The sequence below is a fragment of the Musca domestica genome, unplaced genomic scaffold, assembly GCF_030504385.1.
Source record: "Musca domestica strain aabys unplaced genomic scaffold, Musca_domestica.polishedcontigs.V.1.1 62, whole genome shotgun sequence".
Taxonomy (NCBI): domain Eukaryota; kingdom Metazoa; phylum Arthropoda; class Insecta; order Diptera; family Muscidae; genus Musca; species Musca domestica.
In genome coordinates, this window is record NW_026712369.1 from 1,203,563 (window position 1) to 1,217,841 (window position 14,279).

The following is a 14,279-nucleotide window of genomic DNA, read 5'->3' on the forward strand; positions in this document are numbered from 1 at the left end:
AAAAATCCACGTTCCTTTGAGGACCTTTAAAAAATATTTTTAAAAAATCCACGTTCCTTTGAGGACCTTTAAAAAATATTTTTAAAAAATCCACGTTCCTTTGAGGACCATTAAAAAATATTTTTAAAAAATCCACGTTCCTTTGAGGACCTTTAAAAAATATTTTTAAAAAATCCACGTTCCTTTGAGGACCTTTAAAAAATATTTTTAAAAAATCCACGTTCCTTTGAGGACCTTTAAAAAATATTTTTAAAAAATCCACGTTCCTTTGAGGACCTTTAAAAAATATTTTTAAAAAATCCACGTTCCTTTGAGGACCTTTAAAAAATATTTTTAAAAAATCCACGTTCCTTTGAGGACCTTTAAAAAATATTTTTAAAAAATCCACGTTCCTTTGAGGACCTTTAAAAAATATTTTAAAAAATCCACGTTCCTTTGAGGACCTTTAAAAAATATTTATAAAAAATCCACGTTCCTTTGAGGACCTTTAAAAAATATTTTTAAAAAATCCACGTTCCTTTGAGGACCTTTAAAAAATATTTTTAAAAAATCCACGTTCCTTTGAGGACCTTTAAAAAATATTTTTAAAAAATCCACGTTCCTTTGAGGACCTTTAAAAAATATTTTTAAAAAATCCACGTTCCTTTGAGGACCTTTAAAAAATATTTTTAAAAAATCCACGTTCCTTTGAGGACCTTTAAAAAATATTTTTAAAAAATCCACGTTCCTTTGAGGACCTTTAAAAAATATTTTTAAAAAATCCATGTTCCTTTGAGGTTCTTCAAAAAATATTTTTAAAAAATCCACGTACCTTTGAGGTTCTTCAAAAAATATTTTTAAAAAATCCACGTTCCTTTGAGGTTCTTCAAAAAGTATTTTTAAAAAATCCACGTTCCTTTGAGGTTCTTCAAAAAATATTTTTAAAAAATCCACGTTCCTTTGAGGTTCTTCAAAAAGTATTTTTAAAAAATCCACGTTTCTTTGAGGTTCTTCAAAAAATATTTTTAATAAATCCACGTTCCTTTGAGGACCTTTAAAAAATATTTTTAAAAAATCCACGATGCTTTGACGACCTTAAAAAATATTTTTAAAAAATCCACGTTCTTTTGAGGTTCTTCAAAAAATATTTTTAAAAAATCCACGTTCCTTTGACGACCAATAACAAATATTTTTAAAAATCCACGTTCCTTTGAAGTCCTTTAAAAAAATCCATGATCCTTTCAGGACCTTAGAAAAATATTTACAAAAATCACTTTCCTGCTATGGCCATCCAAAATATTTTTTAAAAATTTCACGTTCCTTTGAGGCCGTAAAAAATATTTTTAAAAAAATCCACGTTCTTTTGAAATTGGTTTCGTTATTTTAAATTGATTTCCTCTGATAGTCCTTGTTGAAATAAAAGATTTGTTTTTATATTCCATGTTATTGATTGCATTTTGACCATCAATAGACTCGCCTTTGGCCTCAACCAAAGTTCTAGCTGACCCGCTAACCATTGCTCTTCATTTGGTGCCCTTGACCTTGGGACTATTGCGATTTATGTTTAAAGAGGCGACCTTTAAAGGTAAACAAACTTTTGTATTCCTCCTTTGACTGAATTTCTAATTAGTTAAACTTGAAAAGTTTGAAACTAACTAACTGCCATGGAAGTCAAACAAGCGGCAGTATTTAAGCAAGTAACCCACAAGGGAATCCTGACAGTAATTCTTAAAATTTTATTCGGGCACCTAACGGCGGAAAAAATACCATCTAAGTAAAATGGCCTTTTGGGCAACAGTGGCCAGTCGCGAGGTAGCATCACCCCGAGTAATGCCCGCATTGACTCCCAGTCAAAAGCAGTTTCTTCACGACGAACTGAGATATCGGGAAAAATTAAATTTTCTCGCCGACAATGATGACGTCAATCTCTCCGACTATTATGTGCCCAAGGAGGAGACCGTCGACGATCCGGAGCTGTTGGATAAACATGATTCCTTCTATCACACCACGAAGAGTCTTTTGGTGTTGTTTCAAATCATGGGTGTTATGCCGATACATCGGAACCCACCCAAGCCGAATTTGCCACGCACCGGCTATTCATGGACTTCGAAACAGGTGTTGTGGGCCATGTTTGTCTATGTCATTCAGACAACGGTGGTCATCTTTGTCCTGCAGGAGAGGGTGAATAAATTCGTTACCAATTCAGAGACCCGCTTCGATGAGGCCATCTACAATGTCATTTTCATTAGTTTGTTATTTACGAATTTCCTCCTTCCGGTGGCCAGTTGGCGGCATGGACCACAGGTTGCGATTTTCAAAAATATGTGGACCAATTATCAGTTGAAATTTCTGAAAGTCACCGGAACGCCAATAGTTTTTCCCAATCTATATCCCCTGACCTGGGGTCTGTGCATCTTCTCCTGGACCCTAAGTATTTTGATAAATTTGTCGCAGTATTTCCTGCAGCCAGATTTTGAATTTTGGTATACCTTTGCCTATTATCCGTTGATTGCAATGCTGAATTGTTTTTGTAGTTTGTGGTGAGTAATATTCGAAGAGTAAAAGAGGATATTTTCAGGGACCTTTTTTAAAATAACTACCCAAGAAAAATCCGTGGAACTCATAAATAAATGTTTATCCAGAAAAATAGGCGTGGATTCATTTGAAAATATATTTTCAAAACATTTTTTAAGAAAAATAGGCGTTGATATTTTTGAAAAATATTTTATCAAAAATATTTTTTAAGAAAAATAGTCTTTGATATTTTTTAAATTTTTTTAAGAAAAATAGGCGTGGATATTTTTAAAAAAATATTTTTTCAAAAATGTTTATTTAAGAAAAAAAGGCGTGAATTTATTTAAAAATATTTTTTTTAAAAGAAAAATAGGCGTGGATTTATTTAAAAATATTTTTTTTTTAAAGAAAAATAGGCGTGGATTTATTTAAAAATATTTTTTTAAAAGAAAAATAGGCGTGGATTTATTTAAAAATATTTTTTTTTAAAGAAAAATAGGCGTGGATTTATTTAAAAATACTTTTTTAAAAGAAAAATAGGCGTGGATTCATTTAAAAATATTTTTTTTTAAAGAAAAATAGGCGTGGATTTATTTAAAAATATTTTTTTTAAAGAAAAATAGACGTGGATTTATTTAAAAATATTTTCTTAAAAGAAAAATAGGCGTGGATTTATTTAAAAATATTTTTTCAAGACAGAATATGAGTGGATTTATTAAAAAAAATATTTTTTTAAAAGAAAAATAGGCGAGGATTAATTTAAAAATATTTTTTTAAAAGAAAAATAGGCGTGGATTTATTTAAAAATATTTTTTCAAGACAAAATATGAGTGGATTTATTAAAAAAAAATATTTTTTAAAAGAAAAATAGGCGAGGATTAATTTAAAAATATTTTTTTAAAAGAAAAATAGGCGTGGATTTATTTAAAAATATTTTTTTTTAAAGAAAAATAGGCGTGGATTTATTTAAAAATATTTTTTTAAAAGAAAAATAGGCGTGGATTTATTTAAAAATATTTTTTTTAAAGAAAAATAGGCGTGGATTTATTTAAAAATATTTTTTTAAAAGAAAAATAGGCGTGGATTTGTTTGAAAATATTTTTTTTTAAATAAAAATAGGCGTGGATTTATTTAAAAATGTTTTTTTAAAGAAAAATAGGCGTGGATTTATTTAATTTTTTTTTTAAAGAAAAATAGGCGTGGATATTTTTTAAAAATATTTTTTTAAAAGAAAAATAGGCGTGGATATTTTTTAAAAATATTTTTTTAAAAGAAAAATAGGCGTGGATATTTTTTAAAAATATTTTTTTAAAAGAAAAATGGGCGTGGATTTATTGAAAAATATTTTTTTAAATGAAAAATAGGCGTGGATTTATTTAAAAATATTTTTTTAAAAGAAAAATAGGCGGGAATTTATTTAAAATATTTTTTAAAGAAAAATAGGCGGGAATTTATTTAAAATATTTTTTAAAGAAAAATAGGCGTGGATTTATTTAAAAATATTTTTTTAAAAGAAAAATAGGCGTGGATTTATTTAAAAATATTTTTTTAAAAGAAAAATAGGCGGGAATTTATTTAAAATATTTTTTAAAGAAAAATAGGCGTGGAGTTATTTAAAAATATTTTTTTTTTAAGAAAAAATAGGCGTGGAGTTATTTAAAAATATATTTTTTAAGAAAAAATAGGCGTGGAGTTATTTAAAAATATTTTTTTTAAGAAAAAATAGGCGTGGAGTTATTTAAAAATATTTTTTTTTATTTGTTTCAGGTACATAAACTGCAATGCCTTTGGCACCGCCAGTCGTGCCCTCTCCGAGTCCCTGCAGAAAACCCTAAGAAGTGAAAAACCGGCCCAAAAACTCACCGAATATCGTTATCTATGGGTGGACTTGAGTCACATGATGCAGCAATTGGGTAACACTTTCAAGAGGAGAAACATATCCTCAATTTATAAAAAAAAAATTATCTCCTTCCAGGTCGTGCCTATTCCAACATGTATGGCATGTATTGCCTGGTAGTGTTCTTCACCACCATCATTGCCACCTACGGGTCGTTGAGTGAAATTATCGACCATGGTGCCACCTACAAAGAGGTGGGCCTCTTTGTCATTGTTTTCTATTGCATGAGTCTGCTGTACATTATCTGCAATGAGGCCCATTATGCCTCCCAGAGAGTGGGCTTGGATTTTCAGACTCAACTACTGAATGTAAATCTAACGGCTGTGGATTCGGCCACCCAAAAAGAGGTGGAAATGTTTTTGGTGGCCATATCGAAAAATCCGCCCATCATGAATTTGGATGGCTATGCCAATATCAATAGGGAGCTGATAACGTCGGTAAGCTAGGGAGTGGGAATCGGAAATAGTTTTGTTTTAAATTTAATTTTTTTGATTTTTTCAGAATGTATCCTTTATGGCAACATATCTAGTGGTGCTGCTGCAATTCAAAATTACTGAACAAAGGGGCCTGCGCTCTCAGCAGGCCATTGCCATGGATCCTTGAAGATGAATGGCCATTATTTTTTATTTTTATTATTTTCCGCAATAATAGACAAGATACAAATATAAGCAAAAAATATAAAAAATTAAATTTTTTAAAGAATATTTTTTCAAGGGCCATCCCAGGCGTGGATTTTTTAAAGAATATTTTTTCAAGGGCCATCCCAGGCGTGGATTTTTTAAAGAATATTTTTTCAAGGGCCATCCCAGGCGTGGATTTTTTAAAGAATATTTTTTCAAGGGCCATCCCAGGCGTGGATTTTTTAAAGAATATTTTTTCAAGGGCCATCCCAGGCGTGGATTTTTTAAAGAATATTTTTTCAAGGGCCATCCCAGGCGTGGATTTTTTAAAGAATATTTTTTCAAGGGCCATCCCAGGCGTGGATTTTTTAAAGAATATTTTTTCAAGGGCCATCCCAGGCGTGGATTTTTTAAAGAATATTTTTTCAAGGGCCATCCCAGGCGTGGATTTTTTAAAGAATATTTTTTCAAGGGCCATCCCAGGCGTGGATTTTTTAAAGAATATTTTTTCAAGGGCCATCCCAGGCGTGGATTTTTTAAAGAATATTTTTTCAAGGGCCATCCCAGGCGTGGATTTTTTAAAGAATATTTTTTCAAGGGCCATCCCAGGCGTGGATTTTTTAAAGAATATTTTTTCAAGGGCCATCCCAGGCGTGGATTTTTTAAAGAATATTTTTTCAAGGGCCATCCCAGGCGTGGTTTTTTTAAAGAATATTTTTTCAAGGGCCATCCCAGGCGTGGATTTTTTAAAGAATATTTTTTCAAGGGCCATCCCAGGCGTGGATTTTTTAAAGAATATTTTTTCAAGGGCCATCCCAGGCGTAGATTTTTTAAAGAATATTTTTTCAAGGGCCATCCCAGGCGTAGATTTTTTAAAGAATATTTTTTCAAGGGCCATCCATCCAAACAGGCGTGGATTTTTTAAAGAATATTTTTTCAAGGGCCATCCCAGGCGTAGATTTTTTAAAGAATATTTTTTCAAGGGCCATCCCAGGCGTAGATTTTTTAAAGAATATTTTTTCAAGGGCCATCCATCCAAACAGGCGTGGATTTTTTAAAGAATATTTTTTCAAGGGCCATCCATCCAAACAGGCGTGGATTTTTTAAAGAATATTTTTTCAAGGGCCATCCCAGGCGTGGATTTTTTAAAGAATATTTTTTCAAGGGCCATCCCAGGCGTGGATTTTTTAAAGAATATTTTTTCAAGGGCCATCCCAGGCGTGGATTTTTTAAAGAATATTTTTTCAAGGGCCATCCATCCAAACAGGCGTGGATTTTTTAAAGAATATTTTTTCAAGGGCCATCCCAGGCGTGGATTTTTTAAAGAATATTTTTTCAAGGGCCATCCATCCAAACAGGCGTGGATTTTTTAAAGAATATTTTTTCAAGGGCCATCCATCCAAACAGGCGTGGATTTTTTAAAGAATATTTTTTCAAGGGCCATCCATCCAAACAGGCGTGGATTTTTTAAAGAATATTTTTTCAAGGCCCATCCATCCAAATAGGCGTGAATTTTTTAAAGAATATTTTTTCAAGGGCCATCCCAGGCGTGGATTTTTTAAAGAATATTTTTTCAAGGGCCATCCCAGGCGTGGATTTTTTAAAGAATATTTTTTCAAGGGCCATCCCAGGCGTGGATTTTTTAAATTATATTTTTTCAAGGGCCATCCCAGGCGTGGATTTTTTAAAGAATATTTTTTCAAGGGCCATCCCAGGCGTGGATTTTTTAAAGAATATTTTTTCAAGGGCCATCCCAGGCGTGGATTTTTTAAAGAATATTTTTTCAAGGGCCATCCCAGGCGTGGATTTTTTAAAGAATATTTTTTCAAGGGCCATCCCAGGCGTGGATTTTTTAAAGAATATTTTTTCAAGGGCCATCCCAGGCGTGGATTTTTTAAAGAATATTTTTTCAAGGGCCATCCCAGGCGTGGATTTTTTAAATTATATTTTTTCAAGGGCCATCCCAGGCGTGGATTTTTTAAAGAATATTTTTTCAAGGGCCATCCCAGGCGTGGATTTTTTAAAGAATATTTTTTCAAGGGCCATCCCAGGCGTGGATTTTTTAAAGAATATTTTTTCAAGGGCCATCCCAGGCGTGGATTTTTTAAAGAATATTTTTTCAAGCGCCAGACCGATGTGGATTTTTTTAAGAATATTTTTTCAAAGGCCAAGTCGGCGTGGATTTTTTAAAGAATTTTTTTTTCAAAGGCCAGGTCGGCGTGGATTTTTTAAAGATTTTTTTTTTCAAAGGCCAGGTCGGCGTGGATTTTTTAAAGAATTTTTTTTTTTTCAAGGCCGAGACGTGGATTTTTTAAAGAATTTTTTTTTTCAAGGCCCAGACGTGGATTTTTTAAAGAATTTTTTTCAAGGGCCAGACAGGGGTGGGTTTTTAAAGAAATTTTTTCAAGGGCCAGACGGGGGTGGGTTTTTAAAGAAATTTTTTCAAGGGACAGACAGGGGTGGGTTTTTAAAGAATTGTTTTTCAAGGGCCAGACAGGGGTGGGTTTTTAAAGAATTTTTCTTCAAGGCCCTGACGTGAATTTTTTAAAGAATTTTTTTCAAGGGCCAGACAGGGGTGGGTTTTTAAAGAATTTTTTTCAAGGGCCAGATAGGGTTGGATTTTTTAAAGAATTTTTTTCCAAGGCGTGGATTTTTAAAGAATATTTTTTCAAGGGCCATCCATCCAAACAGGCGCGGTTTTTTTTATACCCTCCACCTTGGAAAGGAGGGTATATTAACTTTGTCATTCCGTTTGGAACATCCTTAAATATTCGTCATAGGCCCCATAATATATATATATATATATATATATATATATATATATATATATATATATATATATATATATATATATATATATATATATATATATATATATATATATATATATATATATATATATATATATATATATATATATATATATATATATATATATATATATATATATATATATATATATATATATATATATATATATATTTATAATTAGCATAAAAATCTAAGTCGATTTAACGATGTCCGTCTGTCTGTCTGTCTGTTGAAATCACGATACAGCCCACATTATTTGACGTAGAGTGCCAAAATTTAGCAGAGCAATTTGCATTGTGTCTAGGATGGTTGGAATTGAAAATGAGATATATCGGTCCACGTTCTGGTATAGTCTCCATATAACGGTACCTCCCGATATTCGGTATTTTGATGATTTATGCCCCATTTTTCACGGATTGGTATTTGTAGGTCGTAACGGGTCCCTGAGCGTGTGGCAAAACATTGCATGTATAGGTCCACGTTGTGGTATAGCACCCACAGTACCTCCCGATATTCGGTATTTTGATGGTTTTTGCCACATTTTTTCACTGATTTGTCTAAAAATTGGTATTTGTGGGTCATAATGGGTCCTAGTTCGAGTGGCAAAGCATTGTAATTATGGGTCCACATTTTGGTGTAGCCCCCATATAACGGTCCCTCCCGATATTCGGCATTGTAATGGTTTTTGCCACATTTCTTCTAATGTTTCTTTTACTCTAAGGTGGAGGGTATTAAAAGTTTGGCCCGGCCGAAGGCGTAGATTTTTTAAAGAATATTTTTTCAAGGGCCATCCATCCACATCAATTACCATTTTCTCATAACATACTGAGAGGCATCTATTGAGAGAGAATGTAACCAAATATTTTGTACAGTACCCGTGGCAAACATGTATTAAATGGTGAGTGTCTTTACTGCATTTCAGTACTCATTTTTGTGGCATGTAGATGGCGCTGGCTATAATTTGTACAATTTATTGTTTTCAACGAGAAAATCTAATTTGTTTTTTACATTTTAAAATCAGACCTGCGGATTTCTGAAGCTTTTTTTATTTCGGTTTTTTTTAAATTGAGTAAGTAAATCTAAGCAATAAAATAGTATATTTTATTCTGGTTTTTGTGATCTTTTTCTTTGCCATGATTTTCCAGTTCCAATTGGTAATTACGATATTGCCGCCTGCTGTGTACGCAGTCCCCTTTGTTCAGTGATTTTAAACTGCAACAAGACCACTAAATATGTGGCCATAACAGAGACATTCTGGAAACAAGAAGAAGGAAATGTATTAAAAAAATAATAATAATTATTTTTATCAAATTTAAATAGTAAGATTGAAATATTCAAAGAAAAAAAATATTTTTTTAAACCTAAGTTTCCTTTTTTACAATATTCCACGTTTCCTTCGTTGGCAAAAAATATATATTGTTTTTACAAAATTCCACATTTTCTTTGTTGACAAAAAAATATTTTTTAAATCCACGTTTCTCTTTTTGGTAAAAAATATATTTTTTTTTACAAAATTCCACATTTTCTTTGTTGACAAAAAATATTTTTTTTAAATCCACGTTTCTCTTTTTGGTAAAAAATATATTTTTTTAAAACCAACTCTCCTTTTTTGGCAAAAAATATTTTTTTTTTAAAAATCCACGTTTCTCTTTTTGGTAAAAAATATTTTTTTTTTTAAACCAACTCTCCTTTTTTGGCAAAAAATATATTTTTTAAAAATCCACGTTTCTCTTTTTGGTAAAAAATATTTTTTTTTTAAACCAACTCTCCTTTTTTGGCAAAAAATATTTTTTTTTTAAATCCCCGTTTTTCTTTTTGGTAAAAAATATTTTTTTTTTAAAACCAACTCTCATTTTTGGCAAATTTTTTTTTTTTTTTTTAAAAATCCACGTTTCTCTTTTTGGTAAAAAATATTTTTTTTTTTTAAATCCCCGTTTTTCTTTTTGGTAAAAAATATTTTTTTTTTAAAACCAACTCTCTTTTTTGGCAAAAAAATTTTTTTTTTAAAAATCCACGTTTCTCTTTTTGGTAAAAAATATTTTTTTTATACCAACTTTCCTTTTTTGGCAAAAAATATTTTTTTTAAAAAATCCACGTTTCCTTAGTGGGCAAAAAAAAAATATTTTATTAAAAAATCCATGATTCCTTTTTTGGCAAAATAATATATATATATATATATATATATATATATATATATATATATATATATATATATATATATATATATATATATATATATATATATATATATATATATATATATATATATATATATATATATATTTAAATCCACATTTCCTTTTTGTGCAAAATATATTTTTTTACAATATTCCACGTTTCCTTTGTTGGCAAAAAATATTTTTTTAAAAAATCCACGTTTCCTTAATTGGCAAAAAATATTTTTTTAAAAAATCCATGCTTCCTTTGTTGGCAAAAAAAAATTCCGTTTTTCCTTTCTTGTCAGAAAAAATGTTTTAAAAAAATCCATGTTTCCTTTGTTGGCAAAAAAAAAACCAGCTTTTTTAAAAAAACTTTCCCATTGTTGGCAAAAATATTTTTTTTATAAATCCACGCTTTCTTTGTTGGCAAAAAATATTTTTAAAAATCCACGTTTCCTTTTTTGGCAAAAAAAAAATTTAAAAATCCACGTTTATGTTGCTACTTAATTTTTTGATAAAAAATTCATATTTCTTTGGTTTTTAGTAAAATGCTTATTTTTTAAATCCAACATGCTTACAAGTCCCAACCATGAGGACAATTTTTACACTTGGGCGCCACCAATGTGAAAAACATTTTTCGGTAAGGTATAAGAAATGGTTGCCCACATATTTGCGAAGAACTTAACGATTTCGAAACCTCAAAAATCCCCATTACTAATAAAATTAGAAAAAAAAATTATTTAAAAAATCCTGTTTCTTACCGATGTTATCAGCTCCCGATTAATGGTCGCATAGCCATCCAAATTCATGGTCGGCGGATTTTTGGCAATTGCCACCAGAAACATTTCAACCTCCCTCTGAGTGGCTGTATCCACGGCCGTCAAATTGATGTTCAGCAGCTGTGTCTGAAAATCAAAACCCACCTTCTGAGAGGCATGATGGGCCTCATTACATATAATATATAGCAGGCTCATGCAATAGAAAACAATGACAAAGAGACCAACCTCCTTGTAGGTGGCTCCATGGTCTAGAATCTCACTAAACGAGCCATAGGTGGCAATGATGGTGGTGAAGAAGACCACAAGGCAATACATGCCGTACATGTTGGAGTAGGCACGACCTGGAAAGGGAGGAAAATTTTGAAATATTTTTAAATTTTTCTATCTTCTCCTCTCTCTCTCTCTCTCTCTCTCTCTCTCTCTCTCCTTACCCAACTGCTGCATCATGTGACTGAGATCCACCCAGAGATATCTATATTCGCTTAATTTCTCTGCCGGTTTTTCACCCCTCAGCGTTTTGCGCAGCGATTCCGATAGGGCCTTGCTGGCTATGCCAAAGGCCGTGCAATTTATGTACCTTAAAAAAACGAGGAAATTTTGAAAATGTTCGTAGAAAATGAAATTTTTCCAAGAAAATTAAAATGAAAATTGAAATTTTCCAGGAAAATAAAATTTTCCAAGAAAATAAAATTTCCAAAAAATTTAAATTTTTCAGGACAATGAAATTTTTTAAAAAAATGAACTTTTTGAAAAAAAATTAAATTTTTGAAAAAACAATAAATTTTTGAAAAAAAATGAAATTTTTGAAAAAAATTGAAATTTTCAAAAGAAAATTAAATTTATAAAAAAAAAATTAAATTTAAAAAATGAAATTTTTTTAAAAAAATAAATTTAAAAAAAAAATTTGAAACAAATGAAATTTTTGAAGAAATTGAAATGAAATTTTTCCAAGAAAATAAAATTGAAAATTGAAATTTTCCAGGAACATGAAATTTTCCAAGAAAATAAAATTTCCAAAAAATTGAAATTTTTCAGGACAATGAAATTTTTTTAAAAAAGTGAACTTTTTGAAAAAAAATGAAATTTTTGAAAAAAAATTTAATTTAAAAAAAAATGAAATTTTTGAAAAAAATTTAATTTTTGAAAAAAAAAATTTAATTTTTGAAAAAAAAAAGAAATTAAATTTATGAAAAAAATTAAGTTTAAAAAAAAAATGAAATTTAAAAAAAAATAAATTTTTGAAAAAAAAAAATAAATTTTTGAAAAAAATTAAATTTTTGAAAAAATTAAATTTTTGAAAAAAATTAAATTTTTGAAAAAAATTAAATTTTTGAAAAAAATTAAATTTTTGAAGAAATTGAAATGAAATTTTTCCAAGAAAATAAAATTGAAAATTGAAATTTTCCAGAAACATAAAATTTTCCAAAAAAAAATAAAATTTCCAAAAAATTGAAATTTTCTAGGACAATGAATTTTTTTTAAAAAAGTGAAATTTTTGAAAAAAATGATATTTTTAAAAAAAGTAAATTTTTGAAAAAAAAAATGAAATTTTTAAAAAAAGTAAATTTTTGAAAAAAATTGAAATTTTTGAAAAAAATTGAAATTTTTGAAGATATTGAAATTTTCCAAGAAAATTAAATTTTCCATTTTCCCAACTCACCACAGACTACAAAAACAATTGAGCATGGCAATCAGCGGATAATAGGCAAAGGTATACCAAAATTTAAAATCTGGCTGCAAAAAATACTGCGACAAATTTATCAAAATACTCAAGACCCAGGAGAAAATGCACAGACCCCATGTCAGGGGATATAGATTCGGAAAAACAATTGGCGTTCCTGTGACCTTGAAAAATTTCAGCTGATAATTGGTCCACATATTTTTAAAAATCGCAACCTGGGGGCCATGCCTCCAACTGGCCACGGGGAGGAGGAAATTTGTAAACAACAAACTAATAAATATGACATTATAGATCGCCTGATCGAAACGTTTGTCGGGACCCTCTTTGAAGTGGATCACCCGTTCCCTCAACACCATTACCACCACACATGTCTGGACGGTGTAGACAAAGAGAGCCCAAAAGAATTGCTTTGAAATCCATGAATAACCCGTTCTTGGTATACCCTGAATCGGAGGGTTACGATGTAACGGCATGACACCCATGATTTGAAAGAGGACCAGCAAACTTTTCGTATTGTGATAGAATGAGTCATGTTTATCCAACAACTCCGGATCGTCGAACACCTCCTCCTTGCGCACATAGAAATCGGTGAGATTTGCTCCATCATTTTCGGCCAAAAATTTAATTTTATTCTGATACGTTATTTCATCCTGCAGGAATTGGCGCTGATTGGGATTTAGGACTGGTACAATTTTCGGGGTCGAGGGATTTCCACTGTTGACGGTGGCCCAAAATGCCATTGTTTTTTTTTTTCTTTTTTTTTTTGGTTTTTCAAAAAATAATTCCTTTTTCACTTTCAAACTTCTCCAAAGACACTAAATGCCCAGGCCTCCATATGCCATGCTTTTATAGCCGGGAGCGACCAAAAGCAATCATTTAAAATTCATTAATGACTTTATGGCCAAGGACTTGTGGCCTTCCAGGGGTGGCATTTTTGATGATGTTTCCTTCTCGTGTTGGCTTTTTCATTCAATTTCTCTCTCGACAAGGTTACAACTTCCCTTTGCTGTGATTAAACAGCGATATCCAAGGTCAAGGATAAGGAAAACAATGGAATTTCGAAGATAAGTAAGAAAAGTATTTACAGATTTTTTTCCAAAGGGGAATGTCCTTTTCAATGCCTTGGGGCAATGCTTGCTGAGAGGTCAGTAATAAAATAAAATAGAAAAATTTTTATTTAAAGGATATTTTCATAGACTGGAAATAAAGTCCTTTCTTAAAGTCTTCGGAAATCGGAAAAATAAAAGTCTTTGGAAAATAAAAAAATTTTAATGTTCAAAATATCAAATTCCAAGTACAATGTATGCCGAGAGGTCAGTAATACAAAAAAAATTATAGACCTGAAATAAAGTCAAGTCCTTGGAAATCGAATTCTTGAAAATAAAAGTCCTTGGCAAATAATTAAAATTTCAATGCTCAAAATTTTAAATTTCCAAGACAATGCCTGTTGAGACCTCAGTATTAAAATAGAAAAATATTATTTTAAGGACATTTGAAAACTTGAATAATGTCCCTTTTCAAGTCCTTGGAAACCGAATTTTTTAAAATTATAAGTCCTTGGCAAATAACTAAAATTTAAATGTTGAAAGTTTGAAGGACAATGCATGCCGAGAGGTCCATAAAAAAATTTAAAATTGTAATTTTAAGGACTTTTTTATTGACTGGAAATAAAGTCCTTTGTTTAATTACTGGGAAATCGAATTTTTAAAAATAAAAGTCCGTGACAAAAAATTACAATTTCATTGTCCAAATTTTCAAATGTCAAGGACAATGCATGCCGAGAGGTCAGTAATACAAACAAAAAAATATTTTAATGTAATTTTTATTGACTAGAAAAAA

General features: G+C 30.4%; 2 protein-coding genes across 2 annotated transcripts; one reads left to right on the forward strand and one right to left on the reverse strand.

Moving 5' to 3' along the window:
• The first annotated feature begins 1,685 nt into the window (after positions 1–1,685).
• LOC101895334 (gustatory and odorant receptor 21a-like) lies at positions 1,686–5,072 on the forward strand. The gene is made up of 4 exons (XM_005189934.3): positions 1,686–2,519; positions 4,261–4,406; positions 4,469–4,827; positions 4,892–5,072. The coding sequence occupies exons 1-4, from the start codon at positions 1,759–1,761 to the stop codon at positions 4,991–4,993; spliced, it is 1,368 nt and encodes a 455-aa protein (XP_005189991.1). The 5' UTR covers positions 1,686–1,758; the 3' UTR covers positions 4,994–5,072.
• Positions 5,073–8,881: 3,809 nt separating this feature from the next.
• LOC101895162 (gustatory and odorant receptor 21a-like) lies at positions 8,882–13,523 on the reverse strand. The gene is made up of 4 exons (XM_005189933.2): positions 12,420–13,523; positions 11,191–11,336; positions 10,742–11,100; positions 8,882–9,075 (listed from the first exon to the last, which is right to left on the reverse strand). The coding sequence occupies exons 1-4, from the start codon at positions 13,178–13,180 to the stop codon at positions 8,980–8,982; spliced, it is 1,362 nt and encodes a 453-aa protein (XP_005189990.1). The 5' UTR covers positions 13,181–13,523; the 3' UTR covers positions 8,882–8,979.
• Positions 13,524–14,279: the final 756 nt, after the last annotated feature.

Bases quoted from the DNA above. Each gene is read 5' to 3' on its own strand.
- LOC101895334 (XM_005189934.3), top strand. From the start codon at position 1,759: ATGGCCTTTTGGGCAACAGTGGCCAGTCGCGAGGTAGCATCACCCCGA. The intron at 2,520-4,260 runs GTGAGTAATATT...TATTTGTTTCAG, and splicing joins AATTGTTTTTGTAGTTTGTG to GTACATAAACTGCAATGCCT. The intron at 4,407-4,468 runs GTAACACTTTCA...ATCTCCTTCCAG, and splicing joins TCACATGATGCAGCAATTGG to GTCGTGCCTATTCCAACATG.
- LOC101895162 (XM_005189933.2), bottom strand. From the start codon at position 13,180: ATGGCATTTTGGGCCACCGTCAACAGTGGAAATCCCTCGACCCCGAAA. The intron at 11,337-12,419 runs GTGAGTTGGGAA...CGTTTTTTTAAG, and splicing joins AATTGTTTTTGTAGTCTGTG to GTACATAAATTGCACGGCCT. The intron at 11,101-11,190 runs GTAAGGAGAGAG...CTCCCTTTCCAG, and splicing joins TCACATGATGCAGCAGTTGG to GTCGTGCCTACTCCAACATG.